The sequence below is a fragment of the Cydia fagiglandana genome, chromosome 12 (assembly GCF_963556715.1).
Source record: "Cydia fagiglandana chromosome 12, ilCydFagi1.1, whole genome shotgun sequence".
NCBI lineage: Eukaryota > Metazoa > Arthropoda > Insecta > Lepidoptera > Tortricidae > Cydia > Cydia fagiglandana.
Window position 1 is genome coordinate 3107784 of NC_085943.1, and position 16539 is coordinate 3124322.

Genomic DNA, 16539 nt, shown 5'->3' on the forward strand with positions numbered 1-16539 from the left:
ACCCTACTATTACAAGGCCATACTCGGCGGGATTCTATTGGCCTTATTATATTTGCCAACCAACTTATCATATAATGTTAATATAGCAAATCGTGAAAATCCAGCACGTTTTTATTTGCATCAATTACGTTAGTAACACACCTATTAGTCTGCTACTTATCTTTATTTATTTTAATAATAAACTGATCGGCGATTGGTTCTAGTTACACCTGATGGAAAGTGAAGACAGAGCCTAAGATGGAGCTCACCGGTTCAGTAATAGCCTATTCACTCTAGCTTTAAAGAGACCGAGGTCATATTTCTCAGGAAATACAGATGACGGGAGCGCATTCCATTCCTTAGCCGTCCTTACCAAAAAAGACGAGGCTAATCGTTTTGTGCCACATTGCGCGCAGAGAAGATGGCCGATGGGGTCGAAAAGTGCTCGAGTGGAGACCACGGACTAGCAAGCGCAGCGTAGTACGTCCACCCACAAGATGGACGGACGACCTTGTTAAGGCCGCCGGCAGACGCTGGATGCGGGTCGCTTCCAACCGGTACGAATGGAGGTCCAAGGGAAAGGCCTATGTTCAGCAGTGGGCGTCTTATGGCTGAGATGATGATGATGATGATGATGATGATGAATCGTTTTGTGCGGACAAATGGAATAGTACTTAACAACGAACGGGTGCATTCGCTCCTCGCGCCTGGACGTCCGGTAACGGAAAGTGGGAGGTGGATCAGGCCCCAATTTCACATCGGTGACAGGTGCGACGAATTGTAAAATCACTATTGCTGACGTCACAGGCATCCATGGGCTACGATTACCACTTACCATCGTGCGGGCCGTATTCCTGTTTGCCACCATCATTGTATTATTTAAAAAAAACTTTATTATATCGGAAAAAAACAGATATTTCTCCTGCGAAGTTTCTGACAATTGTCAAAGATTAAGAAGAATTGTAGGTAATTCTTGACAGGTAATGAGTTATATGTCGGAATTTTGTGACAATTGTAGTGTTTCTTGTGACAATTGTCATAAACTTAGCAAGAGAAATATCTGTTTTTTTCCGATATCATAAAGTTTTTTTTAATAATACAATGATGGTGGCAAACAGGAATACGGCCCGCCCGATGGTAAGCGGTAACCGTAGTTCATGGATGCCTGTGACGTCAGCAACAGTGATTTTACAATTCGTCGCACCTCTCACGTTGGTGAAACAGGGGCCTGGTCATGCAGCTCTTATGCGCACTCTTCTGAATGTATCCGATAGAACACCGATAGGCATGCGACTCGTCGATGCGATTGTCGATCCATCTAAGGTTCAAGCTAAGGTTGTCAATACTAACGGTATGTACCTAAAGTAAACCCTAAATGATTGAAGAATTAAAGTCCGAGACTGTGCGAACCTTAGCATCCGAAGTCCTAAGTTCCTTTAAAAAGAACAAATTAAATTTTGTACCATAAGAATGGAATAAAATAAGGTTCCAAATTCAAAACTGCAAAAATGACTCTGGGACCTCTGGGTCTTAGGAGGTTAGAGCATTTGGTAACTGGAGACGCCTTTGGCTGTCATTTGATGTCCAAACAGTCTGCTAATTTTTGCAGGGGAGGGGACGTCAAATGTCAGTTCATACATAAGTTTTCACAATTGTGCAAGGTTTTCAGTAGAGGGGTAAGCCCTTAAAGGCGACTCCGGTTAAATGCTCTGAGGTGCGAACACTACGCGTAGCTATATTTTTTACTTTACATACTTATATATTTTTAGCAGACTCGGTTTGTCATTAGGACTCCGCTATTAAAATAACATAAGTATTATAGGGCCCCCCCACATCTGGCGTCTTTCGAGCGTCGGCGTCTACAATTCTATGGCCGACGTCGACGCAACGTCGACGCAGCGTCGACGCAACTGCGCAGCGACGTCATTTTCCATAGCGCTGGACCGACGCCGACAGACGCCGATGCTCGAAAGACGCCAGATGTGGGGGGGCCCATAGTATAAAAATAACTTAGAGCATAGAATAAATAGCCGAAAGACCCTGAATCATCATCATCATCATCATCAGGCTATATTAGTCCACTGCTGGACATAGCCCTCCCCTAAAGAGCGCCATAGCGCCCTGTCTTCAGCTTGCCGCATCCAGCATCTGCCTGCAGTCTTTCGCAGATCGTCATCCCACCTGGCCGAAGGGCGTCCTACACTACGTTTGCCGAGTCGCGGTCTCCACTCAAGAACACGTTTCCCCCAGCGGTTGTCGGTTCTTCGTGCGATATGGCCAGCCCACTGCCACTTCAGCTTGCTAATTCTTTGAGCTATGTCGATAACTTTGGTTCTCTGTCGAATGTATTCGTTACGAATCTTATCCTTCAGAGAAACTCCGAGCATAGCTCTCTCCATAGCTCGCTGAGCGACTTTGAACTGGTGGACCAACCCTACCGTGAGTGTCCATGTCTCGGCTCCGTAGGTCATGACGGGTAGGACGCACTGATTGAAAACTTTTGTTTTCAAGCATTGCGGTATGGATGACGAGAAGACTCGGCGTAGTTTCCCAAACGCTGCCCAGCCCAGCTGGATCCTCCTCTTGGCCTCCTTCTCGAAATTGTTTTTACCTAACTGTAGAATCTGCCCGAGGTAAGTATATTCCGAAACGATTTCGAGAAGGTGGCCATTTACGACTATCGGTATTGGATCAATGTGGCCATTGATCATGACTTTAGTTTTATCCAAATTCATGCCAAGACCGATGCGTCGCGAGGCCGCAGCTAGGCTGTCCAGCATCCGGTTCAGCTCCTCTAGCGACTCCGCCACTATGACTATGTCATCTGCGAATCGTAGGTGTGAGATGTAGTCGCCGTTTATGTTAATGCCCTTACCTTTCCAGTCCAGCGTCTTAACCATATCTTCCAACGCGCTTGTGAACAGTTTCGGGGATATAACATCCCCCTGTCTCACCCCTCTGCGCAATTGGATAGGTTTAGACTGCTGACCCTGTACTTGGACACTCATGGTGGCGGCTTCGTAGAGACATCTCAACACCTCGATATAACGATAGTCTATTTGGCATCGCTGTAAGGATTCCAGAACAGCCCAGGTCTCGACAGAGTCAAAGGCCTTCTCATAGTCCACAAAGGCTAGACACAGGGGCTGATTATATTCTTCGCACTTTTGTATAATCTGCCTCACTGTGTGAATGTGGTCTATGGTGCCATATCCTCCGCGAAACCCTGCCTGCTCTGGCGGCTGGAACTCGTCGAGTCTCCTGGCGAGACGGTTTGTGACCACTCGTGAGAACAGCTTATAGACGTGACTCAGGAGCGAGATGGGTCTGTAATTTTTAAGGAGGGTTTTGTCCCCCTTCTTAAAAAAGAGCACCACCAAACTCCCGCTCCACGCCTTTGGAGTTCTCCCACTGTGAAGGACGGCGTTGAAGAGGTTCTGTAATTCCTGTATAACAGGGGTTCCTCCAGCTTTCAAAAGCTCTGATGTTATTCCGTCCTCACCGGGGGCTTTTCCATTTTTAAGCTGCCTCAGAGCTAACACGATCTCGTCTTGACTGATGTCTGGCAGTTCGTCGGTGTAATGGCGTGTCAGGGTGGCTCTGGAATCATGATCGTCTCGTTGGGAATGAGGGGCATGTGCAGCATATAACCGGTCATAGAAATCCTCAATCTCGGCGGAGATCTCCGGCCCGACCCTGAATAGATTGCACAAAATATGCCGGCTCTCATTTGGAATAATTAACATTCGACATCGGAACTTAATGCTACATAATTAAGTAGGTATAAATAGTAATGACACGACTAAATAAAAACTTAATAAAGACTGATTTCATTGTCTTTTCTGGATAGCTTTATTGAATGAATGTATGTATCAATGAAAAATCTTTATTGTCAGGCAACTATTGGCCCATAAATACCCTAGTTATTATACAATATACAGGGTGAAATTTAAATCACTGGCCATATTTATTCCAGGCACTAGGTTACACTTAAGGAATCTATTTAGCTAAAAAAAAGAGTAAATTTTTTTTAATTTTCATTTTTCAATTTTTAAATATTTTCCACGAGTCGTGGTCACCCTATTACCACAAATGTAAACAAACCTAATAGTAGGTTTTAACAACAACATCACCAAAACCCTTATCTGACCTTCACTAAACCTTATAATCGTTGCAATAGGGTCCACCTAGTTAGTTTTGGCGATGGTAGGCAGGTTTATCAATTTCGAGGGTAGTCTAAACCATTCCGCGCTAGCGGTAAACATAACGGTTAGCATAAATGATTAGTCACTCGTCACTCGCCAACCTTAAAATAATAATCGCGCGCGTACTAAGGTTTAAAAAAATGTTTTCGAACCGGGAATATTAGGAAATGGTACGGTGTTATTTACTAAGTGGTGAGTGTTTACGTGGTGCACAAAGATTATACGAAATGGAATCAGTTCCACGCCTTCGCAGACAAGGATTGAATCCAAGAGTACCATCTCGTGGGACTTTCGTTAATTGCGTCGACTTTTAATCAAATGTAAGTACATAAGTTGATTCAATTTTTTAAATACGCCTGAATGCAAAGATTCCTGTCCTAGTTTTTACTCATTGTTTTTAAGCCACGGACGTTTTGTTAATAATCATTAGTCAGAAATAATATTTTAGATTAAAAATGGGTTGCCTTTGCATTTTGACGCTTCTAAGCCCGTTAAAGTATGAAGGAAAAATTAGCAACTTATGTAGGTAGGTAAGCGTCTTATCTCGCTGCAATAGGGTTCATTGTTAATTGGTGACGCTATTGCAAACAGCGGGAGGGGCGGGGTGTCAATGACCTTAACTGATAAGAGAGAAGCGGGTGTAGTGGGTAGTTGTCGGTTCACCATAACGTACGAGGTTTTTAGGACAACTTGATGATGAGTTATTTCGAAAAAAATGTACTGAGCGGTATTAAAAGAAAAAACACGTGTTTAATATTTTTTCGAGTTCTTTCGGGTGTTTCAATTTGGCCAGTGAATTAAATTTCACCCTGTATATTAAAAACTAAAATCACACAATATGGATGCGATGCATTACTATGGGTAGCAGCAGCAAAAAATTGGATTAGGTAGGTCTATCTATACAGGGTCATTTTTGGACCATTAGCCATATTCTGCGAGGTGATTAGGTAGGTCATACTGAACAACTTTTTCTATGGGACCAACCCTGAAATCCCAAAAAAATAAAATTTGGCCTTCCCATAGAAAACGTCGACATCCACTCGACCAAAATGTTTGAAACGGCAAAAAAATAATTCTGATTTCGGAGTTGGTCCCATAGAGAAAGTTGTTCAGTATCGCCTACCTAATCACCTCGCACAATATGGCTAACGGTCCAAAAATGACCCTGTATAAAATAACCTTTCCGATGTCGCTTATTCTTAATTTTCTTTACATTGAATTCGTTACATTGACCAGTGTCCAGACAAATCCATCCTCCTTTATCATCCAATTATTAAATCACTTAGGTACATTAAAATAACATTCCGAAATAGCGGTCATCATTATCAATAACGAGGATAAACAAAAAGCGTTGTTTATGTTATTGTTCTGATTACTCTCATTATTATGTCGTATTTTGCTCCGACCACTGTCTTAAAAAATCACAATGAAGCTTTTTGCGCTACTTTTATTAATAACTATTGTGGTAGTGGAAAGTAACCACATGTTTTGCGGCACAAGTGTCATGAGGCCTTTGGTGCATCACAGCGAGGCCGAATATTCGTGGATAATATTAAAAAAACGAGTGGAAGAAATGTATTACAAATTGCCTGTCGTGCCCGGCGAAATGCGTACCATTCAGGTAAGCTTATGTTTAATAATAAAACTACTTTCTATTTATTTTAGTCTACGCCAGGCGTGGCTCACTCCGCGATTTCATCGCTTTGCTACAGGTAGCGAAAAGTACATCCGTTCGACCCCAATTTTGGGGAAAGCCATAAGCCGCGTGTGGCGCTGTCGCCACCTAGCGGCCATATCTGTGCTGATCGTAACTTACGAGTTTTGTTGGAGAGTGAGTCTTCTGTACCTAGTACTATTATTTATTCTGTGTCTATTGCTCAGTTTCCTGAGGCCTAAGTATACTTATAGGTATAGTTAGGCTTCTGTGATCGATGCGGCAAGAAATGCCGATCGGCCATTGGTCTATACAGTTATCGCAATCGATGTAGGCTGAAGACTACCTCCTCAAAATACATCTTTAGTCCGTGCCGTGGCCAATGATGATGAGGCTCCCTAACACTACTTTTTTTAACCTGTGGCCGTCAGAGGCCTATAAAAATATCTCATGGAATTCTATTTTTAATATTTATTATTACAAATCATATTGCATTTGTCTTGATAAGTTTTGATAAGTATGCGGCGGCTATTATGGAGGACAATAAATGGCGACTTTGTGAATCATTGCTATTGCATCGGTTTAGGCGTCTAAAATACATCCCCCTCCCCCGAAGCCAAAAGTATAAAAACAAGATTGTTTTATTTAATACTTCATAATTGTATTACTATTGTTTATTGGTAACCAAAAACTTGCATTTGGCGTCCCCAAAATATTAAAAATATAACCTGAATATTAAAAAATGTACAGAAATTTGGAAAAATATACAGTACACTCGCGTCCTTTTTATGTTAAACTTTGTGCATTGTTTTAGGGCATCTTGGCGTACGATAAGACACACACAACTGCATCTGCGAACATCACGCAAGGAGGCTTGGGATACGACTTCGTTAAAATAAGGATGAAGAGCGAAAGAGGAGGGAAACTTCACTATGACATCTACATCTACGCTTGAAATATGTCGTAGACGGTGTCAAAATTACGACAAAATCGTTAAGCTAGTGATAAACTTACAAACTTAAAGTACCTACGCGATAAGTTCGCGAACTTATCTGGCACGACGTCGCTGACACACGTTGAAGCTTTCTAATCGGGGGGCACGGCAGTGCCCCCGCCAAGTCGAGCGCGAAGCAAACACTGCCGTACCATCCTTTACTGGAACCATTTCGCCGCATTTTCAGGCCCCTATTTGAGAACCTCTGGATAAGACCAGAACGCAGAAATTTTGGTTATCCAGTAAGCTATAATCACATACTTAAAATCCAAAATTTCAAGTCTGTAGGTCATTTAGTTCCGAAGTTAAGCGAAAGCAAAGTTTCGCATTTATGAAACTCACTCATGATCATCAAAATAGAACTAGTACTTCCCATAAACTCAGAGAGCTGAAATTTGGTATAGAGTTAGGGTTTAATGGCCACATAAAGGGAAAACCTAAAAATATTGCAATATCAGTCACGTTTTAAAGATCTAAGAACTGCATAAGTAAGTTTGTAATCCCATATAAATATATGATATTACAAAGTTACTGTTGCAGTTCTTACAAATAGTAGGTAAAGTAAAGTAAAGGTACCTACACTACGATGTACGATGTGAGTATGAATGAAGATATGTTTAGTTATGATATGTGTATACATAGTATGGGTATGAGTACCCGAAAAGAAGGACTGCCTACAAAAAGAGATGAGATCCCATCAAAAACATTACATGTAAAAAGGTGCAAGTCTCGCAACGCTTTTACTACAAAAACGTTTTGAGATGTAATGTGAAACCAAGTCGGTTATTTTAATCAGTGCCAGGGGGTGTTAAAACCGTATCAATAAGATATCTTTAATTTGTAATACGTATAATGACTTGGCCATCGCACGGCTGCATAATGACAAAAGGATCATCGTCACCTATTAAAAATAATTCTAATTGAACATAACGCTAGCGCTAATTGCAGTTTGAGCATTACACATATTTACGAGTACGGTACGAGTAAAGCATTATGTGCGATTGCCAAGTCATTATATGATGATTAGTGACGGATTACTGATTATTATTTAATTATTAGATTTAATGAATGGGCAATACGAAAAACTGTTGCTACTGTACAAGAATCAGAACCGGAAAAAAAGAAAAGAAAGATTTGTAATAATAAAAAAACTACTCCTAAAAAGAAAAAAAATGTGTTAAATAAGAAAATCTAATAAAATAAATCAATATGCCCACGTTTCTACAAAAAGAAGTGAAATCCCACCAAAAACATTCTGTAAAAAACTAGCCAAGTCTCGATGGAGCTGCTTGTTTATCTCTAAAAAGTAATGAAATCTAGACAAAGTCATGCCAAGTCTAAGGTTCCTTACTGCGACTTCTTTATTATTATAGTTAATGTTGTGTGACTTGGCCGTTGAAGGGTACACAAGGGTACAAAACCAGGTGCTCCATGACACCATTGCACCAATCTGCCATTGCACCAAAAAGAAGTGTTTGTTTCAGGCTCGCCCATACATAAGTATTATTGAAATACGCAGCTTCATCAAGCCTACAATTGACTGGTTATTGAATCAACGTTTTCCAAGTGGCAATTTTCCATCGTCAATGGGTAGCGGTTCTGGCGACAGATTGGTGCAATGGTGTCATGGAGCACCTGGTTTTGTACCCTTGTGTACCCTTCAACGGCTAAGTCACACAACATTAACTATAATAATAAAGAAGTCGCAGTAAGGAACCTTAGACTTGGCACGACTTTGTCTAGATTTCATTACTTTTTAGAGATAAACAAGCAGCTCCATCGAGACTTGGCTAGTTTTTTACAGAATGTTTTTGGTGGGATTTATCCTACCCCTAGTACTCCTAGTACTGAACCTTGAATTCGACGCTTATCATGAATAGTGGCATAAAACAAAATGAAATGCCGTTCGATTTTAAATCTTACCAGTAAAAGATAGAATATTAAATGCAATAGCATTTCATTTTGAGTTGTGCCACTATTCATGATAAGCGTCGCTTAAAGTTTAAGGTGACAGTCCATTTCCAACACTGAGAGAAAAATCATCACCAGGAATTAAAAAACTGTACTGTACTGGGGGAAAAAATGAAGTTTTAGTAATAATTATGGACGTTTCACTATTTCTGTAGAGTTTATTTATTTCTACAAACAGCTCAGTAATCCCAAATATAATTTCAACAAAAAAATAATAGAAATTGCAAGAACTAATAGAAATTGCAAAAGTCAATTTGTTCCTATTAGTTAACTCTCCTTGTCCCCGGATTAAGTTTATTTTTGTAATTCTAAGTGTGTTTTTGTTGTACTTTTCTCTCAGCTAACGACAGCTGCATTACTGTTCATTTTACTATGGAAATTGACAATAACAGCGACGCGTTCAATACTAGGAGTGCAGCTGCGGTTAGAAATGGAATGTTACCATTAGCTTCATGGCGGTGACAGACGCAAAATTTCAAACATGTCGAATCGTCAACATACCTATAGGTAGGTACCTACTTAGGGCGAAAAAGGTCGTTGAGTCATAAGTTCGCGAACTTACTCGCACATGAGCACGTCTATCATCCACTTTAAAAAGCAATATTTTGGAGTGTCTAAATTTTGTCACCGATATATGTATGTAGGTATACAGGGTGATTCAGGAGACGTGAGCAGGACTAACACTGCGCATTTTGTAAATTATAAGCAACTCTTTCCTATCAGTATTAGTGAGGTTAACGTTAATTTTCTAGTCGTGTTGAAAAAAAAAGTTATTAATTTATTTACGACATGGATGGTCACCCTAACATTAGAATACTAAACTACCGATATTCTGTGTCAAATTGAATGTCATCACTGTCATCACGGTCTGGTTACTTTTGAAAACTCGTATCTCACTCAGGTTTGACATTTTATTTTCTTCGTAAAAGAGGTTTTATGTTTATTAATTAGGCCTTGTATGGTGACCATGATTGTAGAGAATTAAATTTGACCTCACCAAAAAGTTGAAAAATAGGAAAAAGTGTGGTTGTTTCACATAAATACGACGGTGATCGATCAATTACCAGTTACTGAGTGTGCAGGATTAGTCCTGCTCACGTCTCATGAATCACCCTGTATACCTAAGTGTGAAGTTTTTAATTGTTGAGATGTTTTAAATGGTTAACTTGGAAGTGTCCAGTTGGGAGTTTCATACAGTACGTATTGAAGGACGAAATTAGCTTATCATTGAAAGCAAATTATACGTTTTGAATTTCTATTGATGCTTCAAATTTAAAGATATGATTGCTATGGAACAATGAAGGCTATGTAATGTCTATGTAATAGGTAGGTAGGTAAATTATTTCTGATAAGAGTGAATGGCATAAAAATTGTACATAGTTAAGCACCTGTAATTAGTCTAAAGTTAATTGATTCCATTGTGTTACGATAGTTAAGTCATTTCTATTTAAGTTAGATGCGTGAAAGTGTGTTAGCGCATGCTATAATAGACTTATATGTGTACGAATTAAGTATACATATAAGTCTATAGCATATACAATTTACATAGTTAATTTTTGTAACACAAATGAATCAATTAAGTTAAGACTAATCACAGCTTCTTAACTGCGCTTAAAGTTCATCATCATCATCATCAACTACTTAGGTATATAAGACAAAATAAAATAAAACACAAAACAAAACACTGAATGACAACATTTCTAATTTTCGCATCACAATAATAAAAAGATTCGGGTAGACATTTCAAGAATCTACCAAGGTATACAATATTTTTCCGTTGTGATGTTGAAATGACTCTCTTATTTTTATAAAAAGTGGTCTACGTTTACTCTTCTATAGTCACCGTACCGTCAAGTTTGAGCTACATATTTACTTCATTCCGGATTAATTATATTTTTTCAAAATATCAAAAATTAGAGGAAATAAATACTTGTCCATATCATTAGCCCAAGCAAAGTCAACATGAGTCCATTTATTTGAATCTATAATTTTAAACTCTACTATATTGGGTAGCATCTCCTTCAAGAGTTCTGCATCCTTTATCTTTGCGAAAGGGTCATTCCTCCCCAGATACAAGACTATTCTTCCTGTCACCTTTTTCAAATCGTAATCCGGAGGGCCAAATGTTTTGTATAATTTCAAATTCATCGAAGGTCCGTAGTCATACCTGGAGAATCTTCTACTATAAAACAATTGATCGTAATGCACTAAACACTTCCTTGAGAGACCAGCTGGAAAATGAGCCAGAGCAATTGACGCGAATTCTGCTTCAAGACTTTCCGGATCGAATCCAAAGAGAGGAAATATAAGACCGAAGCGGCAAAAATTACCTCCAATGAATCCTAAAGAACAAAGTCTGGTTTGCAAATCTCGAGCTGCAGTTTCGTTAGCAGCTATCTCCTCTACATTCATGCTTATTAAGAGTTGGTTGATAACAGGTCCTGTAATTGCCATAGTTGATATTGGTGGAGATAAATTCCCTAAAAACGCCACTGGACCTAGTGCTGCAAGGACATTAATCTTTCCATTGTATTCCGGTTTCGTTGCCAGCAAAGCGAAAAACGCCGTAGTTCCTTGAGAATGTGCTATAACATCTATTTTATCAGATTTCGTTTTGTACAAAATAAAGTCTATTATTGCTGGCAAATCATAAATGCCGATTTCATGAAAGCTGAACTGCCAAAGGTCGTTTCTCAAAAAGTTGGCACCGCCAGGTTAACGTTAACGTTTTTCAAAAATTTTGCATTTTCGCATTTTTTTTTATTGGGATCGTTAAAAGGCAACTTTAACTATTAGAAAATGTGGAAGGGAAGCAATTCCTTCAATTAGTTAAGGAGATATAGGCGTTTGAAATTCAGGTTAATGATATCAAGGACAGGTGAAAGATATTTTGTCTCCAGGTTATCGATAGTAGAAGCAGGTTATCGAGAAATAAGTACAAATTCCAATGAAAATATTGACAGGTTATCGAGAGGCGTCATTAACCTGTGTCCGTTGCCGTTAACCTGGTTTCTTGTCATCGTTCACCTGTAATGAGTGTCATCCACCTGTCCACCACATCATTTTCAATGCCTTCTAAAAATAATCGAAAAATGTGTCATCTTCTGTAAAAAGGGACCTTATTGTCCACCACGATGATTAAAATTTTGGATTCTGACCCACCTCACCTTCGATTCGATTCCCAATTTAACAACAAGTTTCTGTGAATAAGTAAACATTCAATCTTACTGTCTATTCACCCTGGCAGTACCTAGTGGAACTCAGGTTTGGTGCAACATAGGCACATGCAGTTTTGGTCATCCAACTCGTCTTGGTGAGCACTTGGGAGAGCAGAACTCAAGATAGAGCTGATGCTGGACCATCGCAGTACCTAGTGGAACTCAGGTTTGATGCAACATAGACACACGCTGTTTTGGTCATTCGACACGTCTTCATGAGGACTTGGGAGGGCAGTACCCAAGATAGAGCTGATGCTGAACCCTCGCAGTACCTAGTGGAACTCAGGTTTGGTGCAACATAGACACACGCTGTTTTGGTCATTTGACACGTCTTGATGAGGACTTGGGAGGGCAGTACCCAAGATACAGCTGATGCTGAACCCTCGCAGCACCTAGTGGAACTCAGGTTTGGTGCAACATAGACACACGCTGTTTTGGTCATTCGACACGTTTTGATGAGGACTTGGGAGGGCAGTACCCAAGATCGAGCTGATGCTGAACCCTCGCAGCACCTAGTGGAACTCAGGTTTGGTGCAACATAGACACACGCTGTTTTGGTCATCCAACACGTCTTGATGTGCACTTGGAAGAGCAGTACCCAAGATAGAGCTGATGCTGAACCCTCGCAGTAACTAGTGGAACTCAGGTTTGGTGCAACATAGACACACGCTGTTTTGGTCATTCGACACGTTTTGATGAGGACTTGGGAGGGCAGTACCCAAGATAGAGCTGATGCTGAACCCTCGCAGCACCTAGTGGAACTCAGGTTTGGTGCAACATAGACACATGCTGTTTTGGTCATCCAACACGTCTTGATGAGCACTTGGAAGAGCAGTACCCAAGATAGAGCTGATGCTGAACCCTCGCAGCACCTAGTGGAACTCAGGTTTGGTGCAACATAGACACACACTGTTTTGGTCATCCAACACGTCTTGATGAGCACTTGAGAGAGCAGTACCCCAGATAGAGCTGATGCTGAACCCTCGCAGTACCTAATGGAACTCAGTTTTGGTGCAACATAGACACACGCTGTTCTGGTCATTCGACACGTCTTGATGAGGACTTGGGAGGGCAGTACCCAAGATACAGCTGATGCTGAACCCTTGCAGTACCTAGTGGAACTCAGGTTTGGTGCAACATAGACACACGCTGTTTTGGTCATCCAACACGTCTTGATGAACACTTGGAAAAGTGGTTACTAAGATAGAGCTGATGCTGAACCCTCGCAGTACCTAGTGGAACTCAGGTTTGGTGCAACATAGACACACGCTGTTTTGGTCATTCGCCACGTCTTGATGAGCACTTGGGAAAGCAGTACCCAAGATAGAGCTGATGCTGAACCCTCGCAGTACCTACTGGAACTCAGGTTTGATGCAACATAGACACATGCTGTTTTGGTCATTCGACACGTCTTGATGAGCACTTGGGAGCGCAGTACCCAAGATAGAGCTGATGTTGAACCCTCGCAGTACCTAGTGGAACTCAGGTTTGGTGCAAGGTCAGGTCAAGTTAGGTCCGGGTTCAGGTTCAGATAAGAGCCGAGATCCAGGTCCAGGTCCGACTCCGGGTTTGAGTCTAGGTCCGGGTCCGAGTCACAGTCCGGGTCCGAGTCCGGGCCCGAGTCTGGGTCCGGGTCCCAGCCCCAGTCCTAATCCAAGTCAAAATCTAAATCGCCAAACGTGTACTATGCATCGTTGAAGAGTTCTGTTCTAATCATCATCAGCAGTTCCACTTCATCAAATGCGACAGTTTTTAATGAAAATGCTTGATTTTCTGATGTAAATCCAAAAGTCACTATACGCATGCCTTTAAGGTTTGAGGAGTTCCCTCGATTCCTCATGGATCCCATCATCAGAACTCGAGATTGACAAAAATGCAGCTTATAAACTTATCTTGCTTAACAAACATAACGAAGAGGACAAATCGCCAAACGTGAACTATGCGTCGTTGAAGAGTTCCGTTCTGATCTTCATCAGCAGTTCCACTTCATCCAATGTCACTTTTGTGAATGTATATGCTTGATTTGTAAATAAAAACACAAAAATCACTATATGTATGCCTTTAAGATTTGAGGAGTTCCCTCGATTCCTCATGGATCCCATCATCAGAACTCGAGATTGACAAAAATGCAGCTTATAAACTTATCTTGCTTAACAAACATAACGAAGAGGACAAATCACCAAACGTGAACTATGCGTCGTTGAAGAGTTTCGTTCTGATCTTCATCAGCAGTTCCACTTCATCCAATGTCACTTTTGTGAATGTATATGCTTGATTTGTAAATAAAAACACAAAAATCACTATATGTATGCCTTTAAGATTTGAGGAGTTCCCTCGATTCCTCATGGATCCCATCATCAGAACTCGAGATTGACAAAAATGCAGCTTGTAAACTTATCTTGCTTAACAAACATAACGAAGAGGACAAATCGCCAAACGTGAACTATGCGTCGTTGAAGAGTTTCGTTCTGATCTTCATCAGCAGTTCCACTTCATCCAATGTCACTTTTGTGAATGTATATGCTTGATTTGTAAATAAAAACACAAAAATCACTACATGTATGCCTTTAAGATTTGAGGAGTTCCCTCGATTCTTCATAGATCCCATCATCAGAACTGGGTTTTGACAAGAACGGGACTAATCTGCATATACTTATACTTTTTACAAAACATTTTAATATATGTCTAAAACTAAAAACCCTCATAAGGTACCTTTTCCCGTGGGACGTCATAAATCTAGTTTGAGTATATGTAACGTGGATTTTAAATAATTATCGATCACCTGTCATATGGCAGGTGAAGGACGCTTCGTTCACCTGCCATTGCATCATTCACCTGACTTTTTTGGACAGGTTAACGAGACTTAAGACAAAAGTACAAAAATTTCAATAATATGCAGTTTTAACAGACAGGATAGTTTTTATTCCTAAATTAACACACAAAAGCGATATAACCGCTATATAATTACATAGTTACGAGTATTAGTTGTGGTATCAGTGACATTAACCTGCCGCAAAATCTCATCCACCTGGCAGTTTTAGCCAGGTGGACGATATGCAGGTGATGGGGAAAATGGCAGTTTTATCGCGAATACACAAAATGTATTAGCTTGATGAACTCCATACTTAGGCATATAAAACTAAACTATTGTTTACGTTACATATCTTGATAGTAATGCGATAGGTTACATAATTAGCAAGATATCGACTCCAGGATAAAGAGTACTTACCCATTACAAACTCCAATTTCCGATACTTTGTCGTTTGTGTTTTATTTGCGAAGCACAATAACCACGTCTTCGTCCTACCAGGTGATAGCTGATGAGTGACGGCTTCAGCTCGTGCGGAGTGAGACGGGAAAGGTGCGGTGGGGGTTATACAATCGTCGTGAATGTGACGCGCCAGGTGACTGTTAAGAATTGCCTTGGACAAACTTTGAAGCCGAATAACTTAAAATATAAGTATAATATTGTTATGCGATAGTAATACTTTAAAACTTAAGGATATATGTTAATAAAATACGGTAATGCCGTTAAATTAAGTTAATATTTTGTGTGGTTTTCATAGCTCGGAACATCAGTACCTCGCGTTGGGACACGGCAGGTTAACGGATAAACGTAGTTACAATATTTTTTTTTGTAATCAATATTTATTAAATTTTTTTCAAAGTATTAGGCCTCTGTGTAAAAAGTCTCTCTAAATATGTATTAATTTTTTATATATAAAAATAGTACATAACGAAAAAAAAGTTCTAACATAAACCTATTTACAGGTGGCGGTGCCAACTTTTTGAGAAACGACCCAAAACTTATTATCTTTATCAGGGTTCAGAAATAAATGTCTTCGGGAGTATTTGTTGCCCCTGTTGTTTCCAAGCCAGACATCATATCCTTCATTGGCTAAGGTTACAGCTAAAGATTTATAACCTCTCAATATGTAGGAATCTGCAGAATCTCCTAGTCCATGCATGATGAATATCGGTCTTTTACTTTCACCAGGTATGTGAAAAAGGTTTAATATGTATCCATCTTCAGTGACAACGTTGTGTTCTTCAGCAGGATGTCTATATTTCTTGGATAGCTCAGTGAAATTTAATAAAGCATCTTCTGGTATGATTTTATCTTGAATATTTGGTACTGCTGCACATTTAGATGTCCACATAATTAGTAATATTGTAACTTGAAGGATAACCATTGTGGTTTGTTGTGAACAGATAACTCCCTGTTTAAAGAATGAACTTAACAGTATTTTGGATCCGATATAATATATTTCAAGGCACCCGCATTATGTCTCCGGCAAGCTCATTAGCAATTAGTTACTTGTAATCATTACTGTAAAGTTTTAGTATAAATTAGTAAAGAAAAAGTGATAAGGTATGTACACCCGCGTTGTCATGCTTTAGTGGATGCCCGTTGACGAATTTCTTTCATTAACTAAGTCTAGAAACTTCTTAAATGACTTGACTAGTTTTCATTTTAGAAATTACTGATTACATTGCTACGTCGTGTAGGTTTAATTA

The 16539-nt window shown here is 40.0% G+C and overlaps 2 protein-coding genes across 2 annotated transcripts; one reads left to right on the top strand and one right to left on the bottom strand.

Moving 5' to 3' along the window:
• The first annotated feature begins 5601 nt into the window (after positions 1-5601).
• LOC134669206 (uncharacterized) lies at positions 5602-6793 on the top strand. The gene is made up of 2 exons (XM_063526724.1): positions 5602-5805; positions 6653-6793. The coding sequence occupies exons 1-2, from the start codon at positions 5611-5613 to the stop codon at positions 6791-6793; spliced, it is 336 nt and encodes a 111-aa protein (XP_063382794.1). The 5' UTR covers positions 5602-5610.
• A 3894-nt stretch (positions 6794-10687) lies between these two features.
• Positions 10688-16225, bottom strand: LOC134669281 (lipase 3-like). The gene is made up of 2 exons (XM_063526784.1): positions 15819-16225; positions 10688-11479 (listed from the first exon to the last, which is right to left on the bottom strand). Exons 1-2 carry the CDS (start codon positions 16212-16214, stop codon positions 10688-10690), a joined length of 1188 nt encoding a protein of 395 aa, XP_063382854.1. The 5' UTR covers positions 16215-16225.
• Positions 16226-16539: the final 314 nt, after the last annotated feature.